This window comes from Berghia stephanieae, chromosome 4, assembly GCF_034508935.2.
Source record: "Berghia stephanieae isolate SIO BIC M18660-M18661 chromosome 4, UCSD_Bste_1.3, whole genome shotgun sequence".
Lineage (NCBI taxonomy): Eukaryota > Metazoa > Mollusca > Gastropoda > Nudibranchia > Aeolidiidae > Berghia > Berghia stephanieae.
The window spans coordinates 54,964,867-54,989,124 of record NC_088363.1 but is presented as its reverse complement, the minus strand read 5'-3'; the positions used below and the strand labels follow the sequence as shown (position 1 = coordinate 54,989,124).

The 24,258-nt window shown below is 34.7% G+C and overlaps 1 protein-coding gene and 1 long non-coding RNA gene across 2 annotated transcripts in view; one reads left to right on the top strand and one right to left on the bottom strand.

The window, feature by feature from the left end:
• The window catches only part of LOC144972041 (uncharacterized), a 509,884-nt gene that overhangs the window by 330,622 nt on the left and 155,004 nt on the right, over positions 1-24,258 (bottom strand). The gene's annotated exons all lie outside the window — the stretch shown is intronic.
• Positions 3-22,225, top strand: LOC144970849 (protein Red-like). Its single transcript, XM_078910945.1, has 19 exons — positions 3-326; positions 1,114-1,186; positions 1,595-1,693; positions 2,206-2,274; positions 3,346-3,415; positions 6,104-6,201; positions 6,843-6,957; positions 8,215-8,285; positions 8,714-8,763; positions 9,311-9,474; positions 11,612-11,723; positions 12,451-12,499; positions 12,776-12,901; positions 16,720-16,930; positions 17,828-17,899; positions 18,962-18,993; positions 19,430-19,513; positions 20,254-20,409; positions 21,692-22,225. Exons 1-19 carry the CDS (start codon positions 317-319, stop codon positions 21,864-21,866), a joined length of 1,836 nt encoding a protein of 611 aa, XP_078767071.1. The 5' UTR covers positions 3-316; the 3' UTR covers positions 21,867-22,225.

The following is a 24,258-nucleotide window of genomic DNA, read 5'->3' as shown; positions in this document are numbered from 1 at the left end:
ATGTCAGATAATTTCAAGAAACTAGCAAAATAGTGTACTGTGGTATCAATAAATTAAGAATACTGTGGAAACTGAAAACTTGATAAGAGAACGTAACGATGTTATTAGATTACAAAACAAAACTATTTTAACTCGTTTCTGGTAATTGATAAATGTCCATTGATTGCAAAATATTATTGATGCCAATTTTTTTGAAAAATGACCGTTGTTACCAGATGGATAAGATTTGCAATGGCGAGCGACTGAAGTGCTAAAGAGAGATTGTAAACAGTAGTAAAACTTTATTATATTTTCATTGCTTTGAAGCTTTCCCAAGATGCCAGAAAGTGAGTATTACATTTTACTCATATGTGTTGACTATTGTGTTTGGATGTAGAATATGTTTTGGCTATTTTGTTTGCTGCTGCATTCTTTTTGTCTGCTTTAACTTCTTACTTTCTCTCTCACCACAAATTCAATTCATTTTTTTTTGTTCATTATTACCATCAGTGCTGTTCCGTTGCATACATAACATCTTAATTTTTCAACTTCAACTTCATGACTTGTAATTAAGTAAATGAGTATGAGTATGACATTCGCTTTCGGATTGGAAGGTCCTGGGTTCGAGCTTCGCTCGGCGCATAGTTGAGTCCTTGGCCTTGGAAAAGGCTCACCTACTCCACATTACATTCTCTCTCTCACCTTATTATTCAGGTGTTAAAATGAGTATCTGACCATTAACAGTAACAGCGTTGTCTCTGTCCGAAAAAATAGTAATATCGCCTAACAGGCGTCATGTCCCATCCTAAATGTTAAGTGTTACTATTGTCCAGGGACCTCCAGTAAAGCGCTTTGATGAGCACGTTTAGTGGATATTGCGCTATATAAAAGCTCTTTTAAAACTGACTCTAAAGGTTGTCATGTGTACCAAATTATTTCTACCAATAATAATAAGGCAACAAATGTGGAACAACAGTTCTCAAGGATAGACAAGGCCAGATGATGACAGCAACACTTGATGTTGATCAATGCCCATATGTGTTGTGGATCCTCTATGTTTAATGTAGAACTAAGATGTCACTCCTGGTCACTTTACATTTTGATTGATAAACATTCTATTTTAATCTTTACCAGGGGACACTGAGGTTTTTTCAAATCCTATGCCTCCTCCTGGAGGTCATAGGATGTCTACAGATGATGATGATGAGTAAGTTTGCTTTTTATTACTGGCGTTTTTCAAATGTTAATAGTCATCGCAATGTTCGTTATTTCCAATTTCCACCAAATGTGTTGTTAACTGAACAATGAAAATACCTTTAAGAATGATGTCCTTAACAATTTCCTTGTTTGTTTTTGATCGTTTGAAATCATTCCAGAAATGAATGAAATAGCTTATGTGTTATTTCATGGAGATGAAATTTGCCCATATGAATTATAGTTGACAATCTAAGTTCAGTCTAACATACATTAACTTTATCCATTATATATTATGTCTATGTAATGTAACGCATCCATAACCTGATTAGTATAGCGGGGTAAGCTGCGCTTAACTAATGTGCATTTTTATTATTAATATTATTATTATTATTATTAAGTTATTTGCTTCTGTTCCCAGGCATCCACTTACGAATGAAGATTTCCGTAAAATGCTTATGACTCCCAAGGCGGGTGGATCAACTTCATATACAGAAACTGTACGGCACACCAGGAAAGAGTAAGTTATGAAAAATAGTATTTTTCTTTACATTATGAAGTCAAATTTTGTTGAAGCTGTGTGTGTGTCTGAAGTGATGTTATGTGGAGGTTTTGAAAATGCCGCTGTAAATATAAACATAGAGTGCTCCAATTAAAGAACAACAGAAATGGAAACCCTCAGAAAAATGATAAAACAACAGCAATAATAATAAAAAAGTTTTGAAATATATGCTAAATAGGATTTCAGTTTTAGAGATCTATGCCATGAATAAGTCGTAAAATGGATCTAATTGACTAATTGAGACCTATTTTGTATGAAGTGTTGAGGTGGGTTGAAAGTTAAAGTTCATTACAGATCATCATGTCATAATCTTGGATCAGCCAAAAAATGTGAGCTGGGAAGGGAGATGAAGAAATGGCTATGGATATATGGTGAATTGAACACATTTAGATAAACGAAAAATATTTGATTAAGTTCCAATTTGAATGTTTTACTTCAAAATATTTTTTATTCATTTTTGCTAAATTTAGAATTCCTGAGCAAAGATTGCAAGAAGATGAGGAGGAAGACGCTGCTACTCGAAGAAAGAAGAAAAAGAGGTGATTGTTAGATATTTATTTTATTTATTTTGTCCCCATGCATTCACTCATTTTTCTGCTATCACTATTTTTATTACACATTTTTTTAAATCATGATAGTCAATCTAGGCACTTGATAGTTTTATTTACAATTTTATAACATTTAATTCAACTTATTTAAGCATTTAAATACAGTCCAGGATACACTTAATTTATAGAGATATTGAAATATGTATCACTTGTAATTTTAATAAAGTTATTAGGGTTATGAATGGACTATTTGAAAAATTTAATCTCAGAAATTTTGAAACAAATTGAATAAAACATCTGGTATGATTAACATAGTATATTCTGCAGGGGGAAAAAGCTGTTTCAGGCAGGGGCCTATGAATACAGACGATTTTGATTTCAACTTTCTCGACATTATTATAACACTTAAGAGAGTTTACTGGGTGCAGATGTATATGTTTGTTTTGATTTTAAATCCAAGAATTGAAAAATAGATATATATATTTTTATCGTGTTCTCCTTACCATACTTTTAGATCATAAAGCAAAGTCATGTTTTATGTCTTATGAGCATGATGTGGGCGGAACTCATTTATCCGAATTGTAAATGAAAATGTGCTGGGGGGGGGGGGGAATATTTTCCCAGTCTGAAATCAATGGGCTCATTGATCTAATATCACACATTGATAAAAAGGTTAATGTATGTTATTTAATAGATTGGCTATAACAGTTCGAAGCAATCTATATATCATATCCGTTAGTGTCATAATCGCTTAAATTGTTTTATTGTTTATTTTTTTATTTAAAATATATTTGTGGGGGGTGGGATATTTTTCTATTTTAGTTTTAAGGTTTAGTTAATATTCTGAATGTGCAACAGTTTGATTCCCTAAATATTCTTAATATGGCACATAAGAGATCTGTAGAACTTGGTTTATAAAGATGGTAAATATTAAAATGTTTTGATATTGTAATATATGTATGAAGCACATTTTATTTTAGATCTCAGTATCAAATTACTTTATTAATTATTTCTCCAATATATGTTGATTGATTCTTCATTATTTGAAATATATTTTAACAGTTACTATGCCAAGCTTAAAAGAGATGAAGAAGAAAGACAAAAGGAATTAGACTCAAAGTACAGAGACAGGGTAAGCTCATTGCCATTATCTTTTTATGCAATAAAGTAATATTATTTTGTAAAGTAAAACTTGTGGCTCTGAATCAGATCTTCAAAACATATATCTGTAATACCATATTTGCTATGTATACCTCAATGCAGTTCACTACGGTTAATTACACACTTCACTATACACTATCAAGAAAAACATAATTTTTTTCTATATAATCGCACACCTTCGCTTAATCGCTACATCTTGATTGTGCAACAATATACCCATCAGTGAACTGACATCTCAAGAGCTACTGGACTCCATTCAGCCTCACAAAAGACAATGCCTGGATCATGAAGATGAGGATAACTTATCGGAATGTGACACACCATCCCTGACAAACACTGAAAAACTTGATATAGTGGACAAACTAGGTCGCTTCATCCAAGAAGAATACTTGACAGTTGATCTTCCAACATTGGCGAGATTGGAGACAAGGGTTTATAAACAGATTACGCAGAATGGAAAGCAATCAATGCTTCACGATTACAATTCTTACAAACAATAATGCCACATTTTGTTGTCGATAAAACTAAAAAAAAACTCAGAGTAGAAGGTTCTGCATGAATGGCACATGATAGCTGGTGTTAGATGCTATCTTTAGCTTCTCCGCTTAACCTACATGCGAACCCGAACTCCTGAGGGTGTGCGATTAAGCAGAGTAGACTATTTATATACTGAAAAAATTGCTATATTTAATAAGTACCTATTTTACCCATTTTGCTCTTCAGAAAAGCAGATGATATATTTGAAAATCATACTCTCTAACTTGTTGAGGTTTTCAAATGTTGTTGTGCTCACAGATCTTAACCTCGACTTTAGAGGATCATAATATTTATATTGTGCAGGGATGCCACTTTTCCGGTTTTAGCCGGGAATCCGGTTTTTTTTACCACCAGCCTGTTTTAATCCGGAACCTCCGGTTTTTGTCCGTCGTCACTATTCAAAAAAAAAAAAAAAAAAAATTTTTTAAGAAGAAGAAAAAAATCGCGATCGAGATTTGAGCCGGAACTTTTTCGCCGAGTGAATAATTTGGGCTGTCACCGCTGGTCGAATATTTGGGCACCTAAATGGTAGTTTATCTACGCCAATCCCCATCACAATTCCTCCTTTTTAAAAAAAAAAATTATAAATAAACAGTGATTTTGAGAATTTCTCAGAAATTTTCCGCTGAATTTGCCGTGTCAAAACATTTCCCTCAAAACCACAAAATCACCATTATGTCTTATGTCATATTTTGATACCTGTGCATTAGTCTCGTGAAATTTAGTGACGGTCCCGTTTTTATGACGTCGGGCCAGACTATATGGCACCAGATGTCACAATTGACACAGACGACAGTGGTGTTCGTTGATGGTTGAAGGGGAAGGGGAGGGACAAATCTCTCTCTCTCTCTCTCTCTCTCTCTCTCTCTCTCTCTCTCTCTCTCTCTCTCTCTCTCTCTCTCTCTCTCTCTCTCTCTCTCTCTCTCTCTCTTTCTCTCACACTTTTCCTCTTTCCCTTTGCCTTTCTTTCCATTTCTCTTTTCTTCTTTTTTTTTTTTTTTTTTTGATATAGAATTCCTAAGATCAATTCATAAATTATTCTGGTAGAGAAGTCTCTCTCCCTCTCTCTCTCTCTTTTCTCTCTCTCTCTCTCTCTCTCTCTCTCTCTCTCTCTCTCTCTCTCTCTCTCTCCTCACCTCTCTCCTCTCTCTCTCTCCTCTCTCTCTCTCTCTCTCTCTCTACCACTACTACAACCACCACCACACCATCATCCCTAGCACCACTACTACTACAAATAACACCACAGCATCCCTACCACCACTACTACTACAACTACCACTACATCATCATTCCTACCACAGCTACTACAACCACCACCACACAATCATCCATACGACCAGTACTACTATAATCACTACCACATCATCCCTAACACCACTACTACTACAACCACCACCACATCATCATCCCTACTACAACCACCAAATGTAATTATACTTTCAACTTTTGAAATTCTCCGAGTCGTGTCAGAAATTGCTGCGAGACAAATTTTGGATTACATCTCAGTGAATTTGAGTGAAGTTTAAATTTATAGGTTATGGTTGCATGGGTGGGTCATGAACTTCACAATGAAAAATTTTCTCCTTTTATGTGACCAGTCATTCTCACCCCTGATAGCTATTGATATTGATTTGTCTATATTTTGTTTTCAGCACCTTATTTTATCAATTTGAAAACTGTTAACTCTCCTTTCTTTTGTGTGTTATTTGCTCTCAATTGCAATAATAAGTACTGAAACAATATTCCAAATTTGATATTTTACAAAGCCCTTGACGTTGATTTGTATCTCGTCCGCGCAAATTTTCAGGCTTTTTTTAATATGCCTGGTGGCATCCCTGATTGTGCTCTTTAAAATGGTTTGCAAATAGTAATGTGTTGCAATATAGTTATTTCTAATGTATCTTGATAATCCTGGTAGTATCCAATTTTATCAATTCTTTTTTGTTTTTTATTTTTCAGAATAAATATAATATATAACTATGACTTCTGAAACATTCAAAAAAACTAATGATTATGATTTCCAAACATACTAAGTTGATGCAATTGAATAAGGATTATTGAATATATTGACTTATAACCTTTTCCATTTATTCTTATCATTATAATTTGTCATTTCTCGCAGGCAAGAGAAAGAAGAGAAGGCCAGAATAAAGACTACACAGAGACAGAAGTTATCAGTACAACTGCAGATTACAGGGCTGTTGCTCCTGATGCAAAAGCGTGAGAAATTTTAAACTATTGTAATTTTGTGGTGGGATGGGGGTTGTTTTGTTTTGGGTTTTTGGTTTGTTTGTTTTTTGTATATTTAGTCAGTATGGCTTGATTTGTTTTGTTTTGATTTTTCTCTGGAGGTGGAGTAGAAATATTTGATATTTCCTTCATACATTAAAGCCTGTGGGTGTTGTCAAAGATTTATCATATTTTCCTAGAATGAAAAGCTTTTCAAATTTGGGTTAATAGAGAAAGTTAAAGTGATTTTTTTTTTTGATTTTTTTTTTTTGCCTGGTTATTGCATTGAGCAAAGTGGAGATCTATCTTTATTACAAATTAAATACGGGAACAATGAATTTGATATCACTAATAACATAACTTAAAAGGTATGAGATACCCCTATATCATCTACTCCTAGTCTTAGCCTCTTTTTTTTTGGTATTTGGGTTAATATATAAAGTTTAGATAAATGCGTGAAATTATTTCCTGCAGTGAAGACAATGGAGATGAATTATTAAAAATCAAATGTATACAAAAACAGTGAATTTGGAACTAAGTATCAGTAATATATAATTCAATTGCATAGGATATCCCCAAGTTTTTATTCAAAATTACTTTTGGCTCTTTTTTTTCGTACCTTTGTAACTCAGGATTGAAAATTATGCTGAGAGAAGAAAACAAGTGATTCAGGCCTCTAAGTATTTAGGAGGAGATATGGAGCACACTCACTTGGTGAAAGGTCTTGACTTTGCCCTCCTGGAAAAGGTAAACAAAGAGAAATATTTTGTTGGTAAAATTTTGGTGTTTTTTGGGGGTTTTTTGGTGGCATGGATGAGGCATATGTTATATTATTACCATGAAATTTATTAAAGAATGTTTTAAGTCTTATTGTCAACTAAAAACAACGATTTTAAACTTTGAATTTTGTCATTAGCCAGATAGATGACAATACACAATTGCATCTTGCTTCTACTTCTAGCCTTAGAATTATGTCCTTGGGCAAGGCACAATATATATGTGTTACTACATCAAATGTTATTTATTTAACTCATGTGAATAAGAGTATGTGCTTGAAAGAAGATGTTGCAAGCAAGGTGAATAGGAAATGGAAGGCTTGCATTGAGCATAGTAGAAATGAATGTTGGTGGGGGGGGGGGGGTATGTTAAAATTTCCAAATCGATCTTATCTTTAGGAAGTTGTGGTGCTGAATAAAAAAAAAGATTCTGTAGGGAAATTTGTCTATTTTATAGAGTCTACCAAAAACCATGATAATCCAGGTAGTAGCTGTTGTGCACTACTGCAAATTGAGCAATGGGTGCTACGTTTTGAATTCAAGGGAAAAAATAAAAATTACCAAAGTTGGGTTTAAATCTTGGTCTTTGTCGTGCATAATGCAATGCCAATTCGTTCAGTGATTTTGACCAATAGAGAGTAGTTGGGATGACCAGGGGCCACTGTCATGGAAAATAAGAATCATGAAATAGTGACAAATTCAAGGTCATATCAAATCAACTTTCAAAGTTTAATCAGCAGAGAAAAAAGGATATTTTGGATTTTCTTTAATTCAATATGTCTGACTTTGAATAGATTTTCCTTTAAGGTTTTTGAAACTTTTTATTCTTTCTTATACTTACATAGCTTATACATACTGTCGCCTTATTATCTCCAATACTTAGATTATTAGATGTTTAAGACTAGTTTTTCGTGTCTCACAACTATCACTAAATCAGCAAGGCTGGTCCAGACATTATTTTACAATACAATCATGTGACATTAGAGTTACTCTCAATGTTAGGATCATTTGTTTTGTATCCTTAAACCTTTTTATTCACCTCAAGATAATACTGTTTTGAGACAATGGGTTACATGATGTTTGTGACATTCGATGATACAATTCGTTAACAAAAGAGTTAACATTTATGATTTTTCAATTTATAATGAATAGAAGGTTTGTTTGGGTTTTTTTTCATTTATCTTTTATCCTGTAATGTTATGGTTGATAAATATGTTGCATTTTACAGGTGAGAGCTGAAATCAATAGTAAGGAAAAAGAAGAGGAAGAAATGATGGAAACTGTTGTCAGCAATACAAAGTGAGTGATTTCTTGAAGTATCATTGGCACTTCTGTTGTATTTCATAAAATTAAAGTATTTAGCTACAATCAAACTTGTAGGTCACCCTTTATCCCAGACAAAACAGTGACAAAAATAATATAAGCAGATGAGGGTGTTTGATGTCCATGTTATTTTATTCTATTTTCTCCTTTTATGTTTGAAAAGGGTAATGTATCATCTTCATCAAGAATTGAGTTTGGGGTTTACCCAAGTCTGGTTTCAGTAAGTTTTTATTGTTTGTTTGTTTGTTTTTTTCATTGAATGAAACATTTAAGAAGACTTTAGTTGACTAGATATTGTCTAAAGTGAAGGTCTGCCTACATTTGAAAACAATATTTTACCCTTTGTGCAATACTTTTGATCAATATCGACTTCTTTTCTTTCTTTCTTTTTTTTTTTGATTCAGTGAACCAGAGGAAGATCCTGAAGAGAGGATAACGTTCAAGACAAAACTCGGTAAACTGTTATATTCTTGATATATACTTTTACTTTGAATAACATGTTTGCCTGCTTTATTTTTTATATATACTTTTAATAACTTGGCAACCTGTTACATTCTTGAAGTTGAACCATGTACATTTCTGTTCATCCCAGCCGTGAGCTAGTAATGTGAATAATTTGTTGTGTTGGTTATATTGATTTGAACTTTTGGAGTAAACAATGAGAAAGATGCTTTTGTTCTTATGAGAAACTTTCTTTTCTTTTTTTTTCTTTTTTTTTAGGTCTTTAATAATTAATTATTTTCCACTGAATATTATATATTTTTATATTTTCAACAACTTTGATCATTCAACAACACATAAACATACATCAGTATAAGTAATTTTTCATGATCTCATCAGAATTATTGCTTAACTCTTATTGAAAACAATGTGTAGGGACATTCTTAGCTAACCCTCCCGTGTTTTGTATTTATTTAGTTTTTTTTAACTATGATGAGAGCTTGAAATATTTAATTGTAATTACCATAAGCATTTGACCTTACCATATTGGTTTTCCACAGGCAGAAATATATACCGCTCAATATTCAAAAGTAGACAGACTTCAAGAAATGAATTGTTCCTGCCAAGACGCATGGCATATGTCATTGATCTAGAGGAGGATTATGCTGAATCTGATATTCCTAATACTTTGATCAGAAGTAAAGCAGATTGTCCTACTCTTGAGGTAAAGTGTCAACAATAACAATTTTTGCTATTATAATCCCTCAGCAGTATTTTATTTTTTTAATGAAAATAGAATTCAATTAACTTAATCATGGGTTTGCCTATTTGTAGTCTGTGTGGGTTTGTGGTCTAGTGGATCAACAGGTCCTGGACTCAAGTCCCATTCTGAGTGACGCAAAGTTGAGTCCTTTGAAAAAGCTTTTTACTCACATTCTGTCACTGTAGCAATGACTATGAAAAAGCATTTGTTTTCTAGTTTTGAGGGAAATACTACATTTAAATCAAAGCCCTATCTCCACTGAGTAAAAATCTTTTTGAATTTTGAAAACCCATTCATAAATTTTAAAGTTTTGCAGTTTCAAAGGTGTCATATATTTAGATGACTCACAAAGAGAAAAAAAAAAACCCGGAAAATATGGACCACTTTTTCTGCGTTTTATTCTGGTTTTTGGCTTATCTCGCTTAATACATGGAATATGAGATTGAAACTTGGCAAATTTCTCAGAAAATGTGATGAAGACATCAGAAGAGTTCTAACTTGTATATATTTAGAGCAGGATGGCTAGGGTCAACCGTAATTTTGTTTAAAAATATACATTATATTGGTCATTTGGATCATTTCCAAAGTGTAATTTTGTGTTAACAACCTATACAAATGATATGAAAGATGCCTGCTGTAGGCTTGGGATCCCTTGGAAATCGCTTTTAACACATATAGTGGATATTGCACTAGGTATATGCTCAGGTTTTCTGCAGGGAGGGGAAGCCTTCATTTTTAAAGGAGAGTGGGGAGAGCGATTTAATTGGTGGGAGGGGGGGTTCACATTCAATCAAAAAAGTCAGCTAGACCATGACATGTTATTTCTGGTAGAGAGAGAGAGCATGTGTGTGTTAATTTGCTGTGAAAAAAGAAATTAGATAAGTCTATTTCAAAGGGGACCAAGATTGTTAAAAAGTCGAATTATCAACTAATTAGTAAAACGAAATGCGATAGCCAACAAGGTCAACACCCCTATGACATAACAATGAAAAAAAGTGCCAAAAAAGTGATAGACTTTCGCGGCAGAGCTGTCAGGTGGCCACGCATGTGGCCAAAATTGACCAAATATAGAATTTTATTTCTTTAATTACATTTTATTTAACTCAGTGACATTTATCCTAGTCTATTCAATTTTTTGTTTGTCAAATTCAACTTTTTTTAAGGGGGCTAGTCTTAGTAGTGAAAACCATATGAGTTTCTATTTAGCCACTTTAGAAGTCGGATTTGATCAGGTGGAAAGCCTGGCCATCTGGCAGCCTTGCCTCACTGATGTCATGTTGAGTGTCAAGCGATGGGGGGCTAAATGGCTGTCTCCTCTTCTCACTCAGTGAATTGCAAATTGGGTTGATGTTTTGTGATGATACATGAAAAGTACTTTTCATATTCCGCTGAAATTTGAAACATATGTAGAAGAAATGTGCATATAAAACCTTATTAATGGCAAAATTTCTCCTCTTGATAGTTTTGGAAATATTTTAATCAAAGGGGCAATGTAGAAAACGATAGGGGCTACCTGAAGCCGGTGATCGTGAAAATACTAATGAAAGAGTGAAAATGGAGAGGCTTCGTATGGGAACAAAACAGACAATGGACGTTTCGGGTACAAACCCTTTGTCAGCACAAAAATACACAAATTAACGTGGAAAACAAATAAAATGCAAAATAACTTGTATCGTCTGTACTCAATGGTGGTTGCAGTATGAATGAATGATTCAATTGCAATTGCCTAAAAATAAACCTTTGAACCTTGTAAAATGAGTACCTGGCCATTCTCTTCTTGTCCAAAAAGTGTACTATCGCCTTACATGCATTATGTCTTGTCCTACATGTCAAGTGTTACTGTAGGCTAGGGATCCCTTGTAAAGCACTTTCAACACATATAGTGGATATTGCACTAGATAAATGCTCAGGTTTTCTGCAGGAAGGGGAATCATTCATTTTTAAAGGAGAGTGGGGAGAGCGATTTTAAGGGGGGGGGGGGGGTTGCATTTTTATCTCTATTTTGTAAGAGTTAATATGATGAAGATTTACAAAAGTTAGGATAACATTGTCTTTGTGAATTTCAATGACATCTAATCTCATTCTCATTGAAAAACAGGCTACAACCACTCTTAGTACCAATGATATTGTGATCAACAAATTGACACAGATCCTGTCTTACTTACGGCAAGGAAAGAAGGAGGCAAAGAAGTTGAAGAAGAAGGAAAAGGGTATGTTTGTATGTATGTGCATTGAGCTTTCCCCATTTATCTTATATCAGGTCTTGAAAATCTTTGTTTCCAATTTGGAGCAACTAAAGCCTTTATGTGGACATGCCTAATACTGCAAAAAAAATAATTGGAAGATTATTAATTTTTGGCTCCACATATTGACCATATATTTTTTTAACTGCATGTATTTTCAGGACTTTGATGCCTTTTATAATCGTTTTAAATACACATCGTTGATTAGTGGAGTTAATTGTTGGGGTGCTATATTTTCCCTGTAGAAATGGAATTTTTTTTCAAGCAGGTATTTCTGCCTTTATGTGAGTTATTAGCTTCCTAAAGAGGTGCGTTGCTTGCTTCAATTTTGAACTGAGAACACTTTTTGAGGTTTTCTGCAGTCATTTTTGGTTACTCTCAAGATCAGAAGGGAATCTATTACAATTAGAATATAACCAATCAAATGCTGATGCACACAAGTTTTGAGTCAACAATGTTGATCTTTTCAGCTATCCACCCAATGCTATACGGGTTTTAAACACTAGAGCAATAGAGTAGTATACCATAAGAAACTGGGATAAACTCTTGTACCATTGGCCTTTAGATTACTTTCTTTCAAGTTAATTATTATCAGTAACTTTTTAAACTTAAAACAATGATTGTGGTTATTACTTTTGTATATCTTTAAACATGTCCTTTCTCTTTTTATTTTATTTTTGTCATTTTTTCACAGGAAAGTTGAAAGATGAGGACAAATCCAAGCTGTCACATTTGGATGATAGGTGACTTTGTGTTTTATAGCTATAATTCCTTTGAATAATTATTTTATCATAAAAATGGATTATTATCTGATTTTGAACAGATTTTACATGATTTAATAGAGAAATGGATGGTGTAACACGGTTTTGATTTTAATGTATAAATACTTCATTGTCATAGCCTTTACTAATCATTTTGTCATTTCCTGTTTGTTTTAGAGGTTCTTAATCTTTTATATTTATTTCTTTTACAATTTTATTTATATTTTATAACAGTATTTTTTAAATTTTATATTTCAGTATATACGAAGGTATTGGAGACTATGAGGCACCTTCATTTGCCAGACCAAGGGACAAGAGAGACCAAGATAGAGACAGGGATGGGAAAATGGACAGGAGTAAGGACAGAGGGAGAGATAGAGAAAGGTTGGTGCAGATTGCGGTTTTGTACATTTACCTATTGATCTGAATTATTTTTCTTTACCTTTTTAATGAGTTCAGTTCAATATTAATGAATGAGTAAAGGTTGATTAATTAAACTTTCATTTGGACTTGATTTTACTTTTGTTTCGAAACAATCTGGTTCATTTTTCTCTACAAAAACAAAACCTGTGACTGTTACAGAAAAGCAATCAAGTTATAGGATTTAAGACATTGAATAAGCATATTGCAAATAAGTAAATACAGTTGTATTGCAAGATCCAGCTACTCACACGCACTGCTGGGTGAATAATTTGGCAATGAAAAGATTTCCTATGCCTTAAGTTAGGGCAGTCTATATGTGCACATTACAAAGCAAATGTGTGAACCATCTCGTGTGAAAATTGGGGTTAGTTTACCAAATGATTTTTTATATCTATATCACCATCCATTTTACGAAAAATCAATAAATATACACCTGGAGTATGTGTGAATCAAATTATTTTCTACACTTTGTGATAGTATTACTTATGATTTTGAATCCTGACCTATCCCTAGCTCTGCATTCTTCTTTGATCACTTTCCCGTATATTAAACTGAACCATGAAAATGTTTGGCAAAGCATTCTGTTAATTGTGCCTTTAGACTCTTCACGACTATAAGACATCACATGTTAGCAGCAGTAGTTTATCTTTAGCCTTTGATGATACTGGATTTGTCCAAAAGTGCTACATTATACAGTCACAGATAGATCAGGTTTTGATATTACAGAAGCAACTGAGAAGGCCAAAAGTTTTGGGATAATAACTAATGTAAATTTATAGTACACAACATATCCCTCCATGCAGTGATGCCAAAACTCCGGTTTCACCGGAAAAATCTCCGGTCTGGTGCAAAAAATTCCGGGTTCCGGGCAACTTCCATCAAATTCCGGTGAGGTCAATTTGCTCCAAGGATACCCCCCCCTTCCAACCACCACATCATCATCATTGCCACTAGTATTACAACCATCATCATTACCACTACTACTGCAACCACCACCACATCATCATCACTACCACTACTACTGCAACCCCCACCACCACCACCACATCATCATCAGTACCACAACGACTACAACCACCACCACCACATCATCATCACTACCACCACTGCTACAACCACCACAACCACATCGTCATCACTACTACTACTGCAACCACCACCACCACATCATCATTACTACCACTAAAACAACTACCATCACCATTACAACCAACACCACATCATCATCACTGCCACTACTACTACAACCACCACTACGACATCATCATCACTACCACCGCTACTACAACCGCCACAACCACATCGTCATCACTACTACTACTGCAACCACCACCACCACATCATCATCACTGCAGCTACCACTACCACATCATCGTCACTACCACTACTACTACAACCACCAGCATCACATCATCACTACCACTACAGAGCTGCCAACCTACTGCAAAAATTGCGGAATTGTACATATTTTCAGCGATTGTACGCTTGTACGCATTTCCCCCAAGATTGTACCTATTTTCAGTGTATGGATGTTGTGTTACTCTGTTATTCATATTATTACTAGCCTATTGAGAAACCTTGGTTACCAAGTGGATATTCATATATTTTTTGCCCAATTATGATCTTCATGCTGGGAGGTAGAATTCTGAAAGGATTGGATTATAGTCTTGGGAACATCATTGTTGCTGCAATTGAGCTTGTGCGGTGTGACTTTATGAAAGTATACCTTCCTCTTACTTTCACAATGGTTAGTTTCCGTCGATTTCAGGATTGTACCCATTTTTATGAAATCTCCCCCATTTTGAGGTCCCATTGTACACATTCTAATCAGATGGGGTTGGCAGCTCTGCCACTACTACTACAACCATCACCACCACCACACCATCGGCATTACCACTACTACTACAACCACCACCACCACATCATCACTACCACTACAACCACCTCCACCACATCATCATTACCACTACTACTACAACCACCACCGCCACATCATCACTACCACTACTAATACAACCACCACCACCACATCATCATTACCACTACTACTACAACCACCATCATCACTACCACCACTACTGCAACCACCACCACCAGATCATCATCACTGCAACTACCACTACTACTACAACCACCACTATCACATCATCATCACAACCACAACTACTACAACCACCACATCATCACTACCACTACTACTACTACAACCACCACCACCACCTACACATCATCATTAGCACTACTACTACAACCACCACCACATCATCATCATCACTACCACTACAACCACCACTACCACATCATCATCACTTCCATTTGTACTACAACCACCATCACCACCACATCATCATAACTACCACCACTACAACAACCACCACCACTACAACAACCACCACCACATCATCATCACTACCATTTGTACTACAACCACCATCACCACCACATCATCACTACCACCACTACTACAACCACCACCACATCATCTTCACTACCACCACTACTACAACCACCACCGCATCATCTTCACTACCACTACTACTACAAGCACCATCACCACCTCATCTTCATCACTACCACCACTACTACAACCACCACCACCACATCAGCATCACTACCACTACTACTACAACCACCCAACCACATCGTCATCACTACCACTACTACTGCTACTACTATACTACTACTGCTACAACCACTACTACTACTACTACTACTACTACTACTACTACTACTACTACTACTACTACTACTACTACTACTACTACTACTATTACTACTACTACTACAACAACAACCACCACTACAACATCATCATCATCACTACCACTACTACTACAACCACCACTACCACATCATCATCATTACCATTTGTACTACAACAACCGTCACCACCACATCAACATCACTACCACCACTACTACAACCACTACCACATCATTATCATCACGACCACAACTACTACAACCACTATACCACCACCACATCATCATCACTACAACTACTACTTCAACCACCACCCCCACCACCACCATATCATCATCACTACCACTACTACTACAACCACCACCACCACATCATCATCACTACCACTACTACTTCAACCACCACCACCACCATTTCATCATCACTACCACTACTACTACAACAACAACCACTATCACATCTTCATTATTACTACAACCACTAACACCACATCATCCTCACTACCACCAGTACTACAATCTCTACCATTAGGTTTTGGCGCTTTGCTCCATTTATATAAGGAAACTTTGGGATTGTATTTGGCAATGTGTTTATGTATCATAATATAATTCTAATCAGTTATCTATTTAGAACTATACAATATGTAAACACAATGCCAAATACCATTCCAATTCCTTTTTCTTGTGTGCGGAAATTCCTCTTTCGGCATTGAAATTCCTACGAGTGGTGACTGAAACTCCTGTGAGCCAAATTTAAAGTTGGCATCTCTGCTCCATTTGAAGGAGGCTCTGGGCGCATCACAATTGAATTTTTAAAAATCATTACACCTTGATTTGCTAGATGAAAACATTTTTTTGAAGTAATATGCCTTTTGGCTCTTTCAGACAAGTGCAATGAGTGGTGCTATCCTGAATGGGGATCTGATGATTCTTTGTATTTTTCCTTTTTGCTTTATCTGACATTGTTTCATTCACACTTTCCAAAAATGTTTCTTTCCACCATTACCCGATCCCAATTTATGACTTACATATAAACTATGTCTTAAAATGTATTTTCCCTTTTTGCTGTTTTGTCAGAGAACGTGATCGGGACCGAAGGGATTACAGGGATAGAGACCGCAACAGGGAAAAAGAAAGAGACAAAGTCAGCAGGGATTATGAAAGAGAACGAGAGAGAGACAGAGTTGATAGAGAGAGGGAGAGAGATAGGGATAGATATGCCAGGGAGGGAGAGAGGGAACGGGAAAGGCCAGCCAAGAGGTCTTACTTTGAAAAACCATCAGAAGAGGTAAGATCATTTTATAAACAGATGGGAATGTTTTGACTGTTGGAGTAATATTGCCAAAGTGGATTTTAAAACTTTTGATTTTATTTTAATAGGATCCCAATAGCTCACTTGCATTGGAAACACAGATTGGTTTCAATTCTTGGTTGGGTGGAAGTTTTTGTTGTTTTACCCCTCTGTCCACCCACCTCAATGATTAAATAAATAGATCTGATAGATCTCGAAAAAGTACTTTGCAATAGACATAGGCTAGCATCTTATCCAAAAGTCAGTGTTGTTTTACCCCTCTGTCCACCCACCTCAATGATTAAATAAATAGATCTGATAGATCTGGAAAGAGTTCTTTGCAATAGACATAACTAGTATCTTATCCAAATGTCAGTGAGCAATTTTGGATTAATTCCAGCTCCATGGTCATAATGGCCTTGGACTAATTTCATTTACTTTTAAAATAAGGTCAATTCTGTTGTGCTCAACATGAATGAAATACAAACACATTTGTTTGATCGTCCAATCATTTGAACTCAAGAGCGTTAATGCAGCCAATGATATCATGCTAGGTATAATGGCAACACTTTGTTGAATGTCCACATGATACTTTCAAGAACATTACATGCATTTTGTGGATACAATGTCATCAGTAAGATTATTTCACACTTATTTTTATTGTCCTGAGAGAGAATGGAGATTTTTAAAATGAGTAGTCCATGATGAGAGGCTGTAGGCTAAGGAATATATTGTTTGTTCACCACATCTATGAATTAAAGTTTGTATTCATTTTTTGATAATAGATCTAATGTGCTGAAATTTGTAACTGGCCATGATTCAAGAGTTTTGTTGTATTTATGTGCATAAAACGATGTGGCCACAGTGAGTCAAGTTTGCTTTCTATTGTAACAGGATGATCATATGGGAGAAAAGCCAACTCAAACGACAAGTGAACTAGTCAAATCTATCAATGATAAATTCAGGGTAGGTATTTGATACAAAATTGGAATGGTTTCATTAAATTATAAATTTTGTCTATTTTAGTATCTCCCTGTTATTTTTTACTTAAATATTTTTACTTTATTTTATAATTTAGTTGTTTTCTTGCTTGTTTTAGACTGAATTTGTTTAGGGAACATCTTTTTTTAGAATGACATTCATAGTTGTGATTTTATTTCTGTAGTCTGGTTCTCATTTAAGGCACAATATTTTTATTAGAAAAAACAATGACAAATTGATTAGTTTTAAAAGGAAACAAAATACTTAACAAGGAATGTCACCTTGTCTCGCTGAGAAAAGAGTATCAGAAGAATTATTTTCAACTAACTACAATGGCTTTTATTATAATATAGCATAAATTTATTTTAAAATTTCAGTCATCACCTCTACTTTATTTACTTCTATATATGTATTATATATTTTTACTTTTCTCAACATCATGCCCATATGAATAGGATTTTAAAATTCCCCTCATTCCTAAAATAGAGAAAACTTCCTTCAATAAAAATACCAAGGTCAATCAAGGGACTAAGCCCATTTTGAATTGTGATTCATGTAAATTATTTGAACCATCACTCGCCACTTTCTATTTGTAGATGTGACCTATCTCTCTCTTCCACACTTATCTGAGGTTAGCATGGGAAAAGGGCTTTCATCGAAGAGCCCATTTCGATAGAATGGTACAACTATCAGATGACATATACTATAGTATCCACTATGGAGGATATGGTGGTATTGATTGATGTAAAACGTTGATTCAAAGCGTGTAGTTACCATGGTAATATTGTTGGTTTTGAAAGAATAATAATGGAAAATGAATGCATTTCCTAACTGAGCCCTGCGCGGGATCGAGTCTAAGAGGAGGAGGTGGCTGAAGCCCATTTAGCTATTAGAGAGCTACGCGCATGCATGTACTTTGTTCAAGGGTATTTCATGTTTTTACTATACACAAATTATTATTTACTGGAATGATACAGTTATTCCACTTTGTTTTCCCTTTTCTTTTCATACAACAAGCAGTTCCTAATTATTGTATTTGAATTTCAGGGTTTTGCGGAACCTGAACTTGAAAAGGAAAGGTAAGTTAAGCAAACTTTATTCCCAATTTTAATTATTAATGATTGTACAGTGCAAACCATTTGTAGCAAGCTCAGATGCTTTTACTGACACATTATTTTCCATACATGATGGTATAACTCACCTTTGACTTACATGCAAACAAACCTGATTCAGCCCTACAAGTCACCAGAATTTTATTTCTTTTTTTGTTTTTTTTTGTTATTTATAACTTTCCTGTCCATCTGAAGGGTCTGATAATATAAGATGTGGCATAAAGTATTTTGCTATACTTTATCATCTTACTCTGAGGTTGGCCACTATAATTTGTTACTGAGTATTTAACTGTATAGAAAATAGAGCACAATAAGCATGATCTGTCCTCGCAATTTTCAAAGGATTTCTTTGAAAGATACTTTCACATAATCTTTTTAATTTCTTTGTCTCATATCCTCACAGAGTCAGACCAGATTCAGATAAGAGCAAGCTAAAGAAACTGACAGCTAAAATGGACATTGACAGTTATGCTGAATGCTATCCTGGGTATGTTAACTTTAAAGCAATGATTTTTTTTTTTTTTTTTTTTTTTTTGTCATCGGTTTGGATATGGCGATGGAAAACCAATGAAGTACTATATTATTTTCTTCCTCCTAAGTTGTGTACCTTTATGTAGACACAATCAAGCTTAATAATTGGTAGGAATTGGACATTGGGACCAGGTTAAAGGGAAATCAAAAGAATTATGGAATGGCATTATTTTATATAGTATAATGATAGGTCATTTTCTTCTGTCTGGAACTCTTCTAAGTTCTCTAAGAAAATGCAATACAGAAGCTACTTTTAAAGCAAATCCTTAGACCTATTTTATTAGAAAATATTTGATAGATTAAAATAAACCGGTTTCCGTTAAAGAGTTTTTTTGGGTTTTGTTATTTTTCTTTGTATGTATGTCTTATGTTTTTTGTATGTAATGAAATTGTAGCATTCATTATTGATTTATTGAAAAGGTGCCTAGAGCTGTCGATGTTTGGAATAGGCATAGTATAGATTATTTACATTATAGTTGTTATTTTTATTATTAATATAATAAGAAATACTTAATAGAATGACTTTAAAATTTGAAAACACATTTTTTTAAAGATAAAATACCATGTATCTCTGAACTTGAATTTACGTTTTTAATTGCCAAATTTTTATTAAATTGTTTTGTAAAAGAACAGAATTTATATTATCATTGTTTATGATTTACTCATTTATTCATTTTGTGTTGTTTCCCGATAAAGCATGATGGAATCTGCAGACGCCATTGACGATTCTGATGAGGAAGTTGATTTCACCAAAATGGACCAGGGTAATAAGAAGGGTCCTGTGGGTCGGTGGGATTTTGATACAGCAGAGGAGTATTCAGATTACATGTCCAACAGGGAAGCCCTGCCAAAGTAAGCATAAGTTGTGATGTTATGTAGCTTTTTTTAATTTTTTGACTACCTTGTTATCCCTGAAAAGCACTTTATTGGCTCAGAAAATTGAGGTATCCTATGGTGGGCAGTCACTTGCTGTGTCTTCTATCCTACATCTGTTTTCTAAGCTGCTTTCTGCCTTTGTCTTGGAATGGAATTTTGTCCAGGCTCTTGCCGTTGTCCTTGGCTGAGAGGGAAACAGGCAAGTGTTAAGTATTAGTTTTGGAAGATGAGAGTGTATTCCTCTTGGTTGGATCCTGTACTGGTGTCTGGATGTGACTTTTGGGTGATTTTAAACTAATTACACTGACAGTATTCTCTTGGAATCTCCATTTGTTCCCTATTTGAACCATTCCCCTTTTCACTATCTCATTTTTTAAAATTTTCCTGGTGCTGAAATGACCTGAATGTGCCATAAAATCTTTTAAAAACAAAATTGAGTCACCCTACTAGTCCATTACCTCAATCCTACCATTTGTGCCAGATGGCCCTTTTCTGCTAAAGGTATGAGTTTCTATCCCACCAACGTAACCAAGCACCTTTTTACTAGCAATGTGTACTAGTAAAGTTACTGTTTAAAATCCATTCTTCACAAATTTATGAAATGTCTCGTACTACATCCAGATGATTATGATATAAATATTTGGTTACTTTTTCCAGTTTTTGACATCTTCTTCTTTTTTAAAATCATAGCCTTTCACAATTTAAGCTTAACCAAAATCACGAAATCAATACTATTTCTAAAAGCTATAAGTTATGAACAAAACAAACTATGTGCTTCTCAGATCAGCAGTTCATTTCCACAGAAAATGTTGTTCTTTAGTTATTTTGTCTTTTTTGTCATACAGTACTCGTTGGATTTTAGCATGCCGAATTCCAACACACTGCAATACGACGTGCTGGAAATGGATGACCAAATTTATCTATATTTTAAGTCGTTTCTCCCATGAGCATCGGATTCTAGCACACTATTTAGCTTCTCCCAAGGGTGTGCTAGAATCCAGCAAGAACTGTATTCAACTGTGATAATAAGACTGAATTCATTATTTCTCTTATTATTTATTTGTTAAAGCTGCACGTTTATTCATTTTCCCTAAATGAACATTAACTGTAAAGAGTCCCATAGAGCAACAAGCTCTTGATGAAAACAGTGAGATGTAATTCTCGGGTCAGAGTAAAATAAAATTCTGACCTGAGAAAAGCTAACAGCATCTATCCATCCCTCAAATTAAAATGTCCCTTTTGTTTCCCCGTTTACCAGAGCTGCATTCCAGTATGGTGTTAAAATGTCAGATGGCAGAAGAACTCGACGTACTGGTCCAAAAGACGAGAAGCAGAAACTTGACAGGGAGCTGCAACAGATTCAACAAATCATCGATAAAAGGAAACCTTCTCATGGGGATGGGGGTAGCCGCTCCAAACAGCCCAAATATTAATTGTTTCGTTTTTGTTCTTATTCTTCGTCTTCAAATTTTTTTCCTTGTTTTGATATTCTTGGATAGTGTTATTTAGAACTGTTTGAGAGTTTGTTTGTCTTCTGATTGTGTATTTGTTATATTTTTTGTTAGTTACCATAAAATAACTGTATAATCTTGTTAATGTTAATTTAGGATTTTTTTTTTTTAATATATAGGTAATGTTTTTCAAAAGTGTTATCCAATGAAAGAAGAAATTACTACAGTACTATAATTTATACTTGTTCTCTGTTTTATGTCATTGTGGTAGTCTGTTATTGTCTCGATGATTTTGATTCATGAGGAATTAATGGGAATAAATTTTACAAACAGCCATGTTATTCATTGAGTGATTTTTTTTTTTTTTGGTATATTTACTTTGTTAAAATCCAAATTAACCTTTCATTTGTTTTGTTAATGCTGAGCAAATTGCATATTTTCTACTCCAGTGTTTGTTTGTTAGTTTTGGTTTATTTTGAGGGGTTTTTATTTATTTTATTTTTTTTGTATTTTGTTTTATTTTTTGTTTTTGTTTTTTCTTTGGTAAACAATTACATCCACATAATCTCTTTTTTAGTGAGTTCAGCATCTTTGATGTGCCTGATGGGAAAGGAAAATTCCAGTATCGTTCCATTATCAGATGTTAGTAGATAGCACTCTTGCCATTCACTGCATACGTTCAAGCTCTAGTCGGGTGGGATAATTTTCCAGGTATTATCCCACCCGACTAGAGCTTGGAACGTATGCAGTGACATCGGCAGTGTTGGATATTGTAAGATAAGTTCTAGTACATGAACAACATGGGTACCTCACAGGTAACTTGACATGTACGAAATAAAAATTTGGTTCCTTGCGGCTTTGTAGTTGAAGCATAGTGAGGCTCATTTATCGTAATGAAACTTTGCTTTTTAATTTCTTCTTATTCCTCTTTGGGTATTGTCTTTTGACCTCCCATATTGGGTGGAGAGGTAACTATTGCCGTTTCTTCTACCCCTTTTTAGGTTCTGGCAGAGATCCTTAGCTGAGAGAGATGCATACAAATATATAGTTTCCCTTTTTTGAGATGATATTGTTTTCCTCGTAAATCATACCTCTGCTATGTACTAATTATCGTTTTTAGTTTTGAATACATATAATTTGTAAACATTTGAGGTTATCCTTCACATCGGGTCCTTTGCGATTGGACAGAACTTTTAAGTAATATCAAAATAGGCACATTGATAGATTGCTTATTGAATCTTCTGTTCCAATTTCAAACAATTCCCCCCCTTTTTTTTAAAATTTTATCTTTTGCTGTTTTAACTTCAGGGCCCGCTTTCATGAACGCGGACTAGTGCTTTGTCTCTGACTATAGTCAAGGACTTGAAAAAATTGGATTTCATGTGAGCTGACTAAACAAGTCCCAGACTAAAATCACAGCACCTTCGGACTACGTTTGGCTAAGTTTTAGTCATATGCTGAGGCCGAATTCAAGCTTAGTCTGAGACCAGTTACTAGGATATATCATAGCGTCGAGATAGTAGTTATTTTTAGATTGAGAGAGCTTCCATGGAAAATACATCGGTTACGAATGAAAGAGGGAAAAAAAAAGTGTCCAGTTGCTATTGACACTGGCTTTAAAAAACTAAGATAAGTGTAGATCGTCGAAAGTACACATTTTTGTGATTAAAAACTAAAAATAACAATATTCTCAAGTTGGGAGTGAACGAGACTCAAAGTGGAAGGGTTCACTTCAAAGAACAACAACAACAACAAAAACGATTAGAAAGTGTAGTGGAGACAGTTATTCTACTGGCATTATAACTGACTGAAATAATGGATTAATCAGAACACACTTCCAGTTTTGTTGGGGTTTTTTTGGTTCAATTTGTTTGAGTTTCGATAAAACTTTCATTGGCCTAAATGTAGAATCAAAGGAAGAAGAAGAAGAATTGACAGTCGACATCATTGTAGTCTATCAGTACAGTATCAATATCACGTGATTTGATTCACCATGGCAAAAGTAAGTTAAAATAGAAAAAATGAATAAAATAATATCTATACCGGATGTATTGCGAATTTCCTCTGGAAATCTTTTGCGTTGAAAGTATGCAGGTTGGTATCTGACCTGCCATCGTGTACAGGAGAGTGTGATGCTACCAGCACTAATTAGTCGAATTAGTCACCGTCCTTACAACGCCAACTTCTAGGCAAGAGACCAGCTCGTCGAGGAGTAGAAGCGTGCATGAAATCCGATTTTTTTAGTCACTTACTTTGCTTAAGTCTAGCAAGTCATTTACTAGACTAGTAAATAACTAAATCTAATTCGCGTTCATAAAAACAGGCCCAGGTCTACAACTTTTCCCCTATCATTTCTATTTTTACTGGCGCTGTA

What these genes read in the sequence shown, in the direction of transcription:
- LOC144970849 (XM_078910945.1), top strand. An exon ending in CGAAGAAAGAAGAAAAAGAG is followed by an intron (nt 2,275 to 3,345) that starts GTGATTGTTAGA and finishes ATATTTTAACAG; the next exon opens with TTACTATGCCAAGCTTAAAA. An exon ending in AACGTTCAAGACAAAACTCG is followed by an intron (nt 8,764 to 9,310) that starts GTAAACTGTTAT and finishes GGTTTTCCACAG; the next exon opens with GCAGAAATATATACCGCTCA.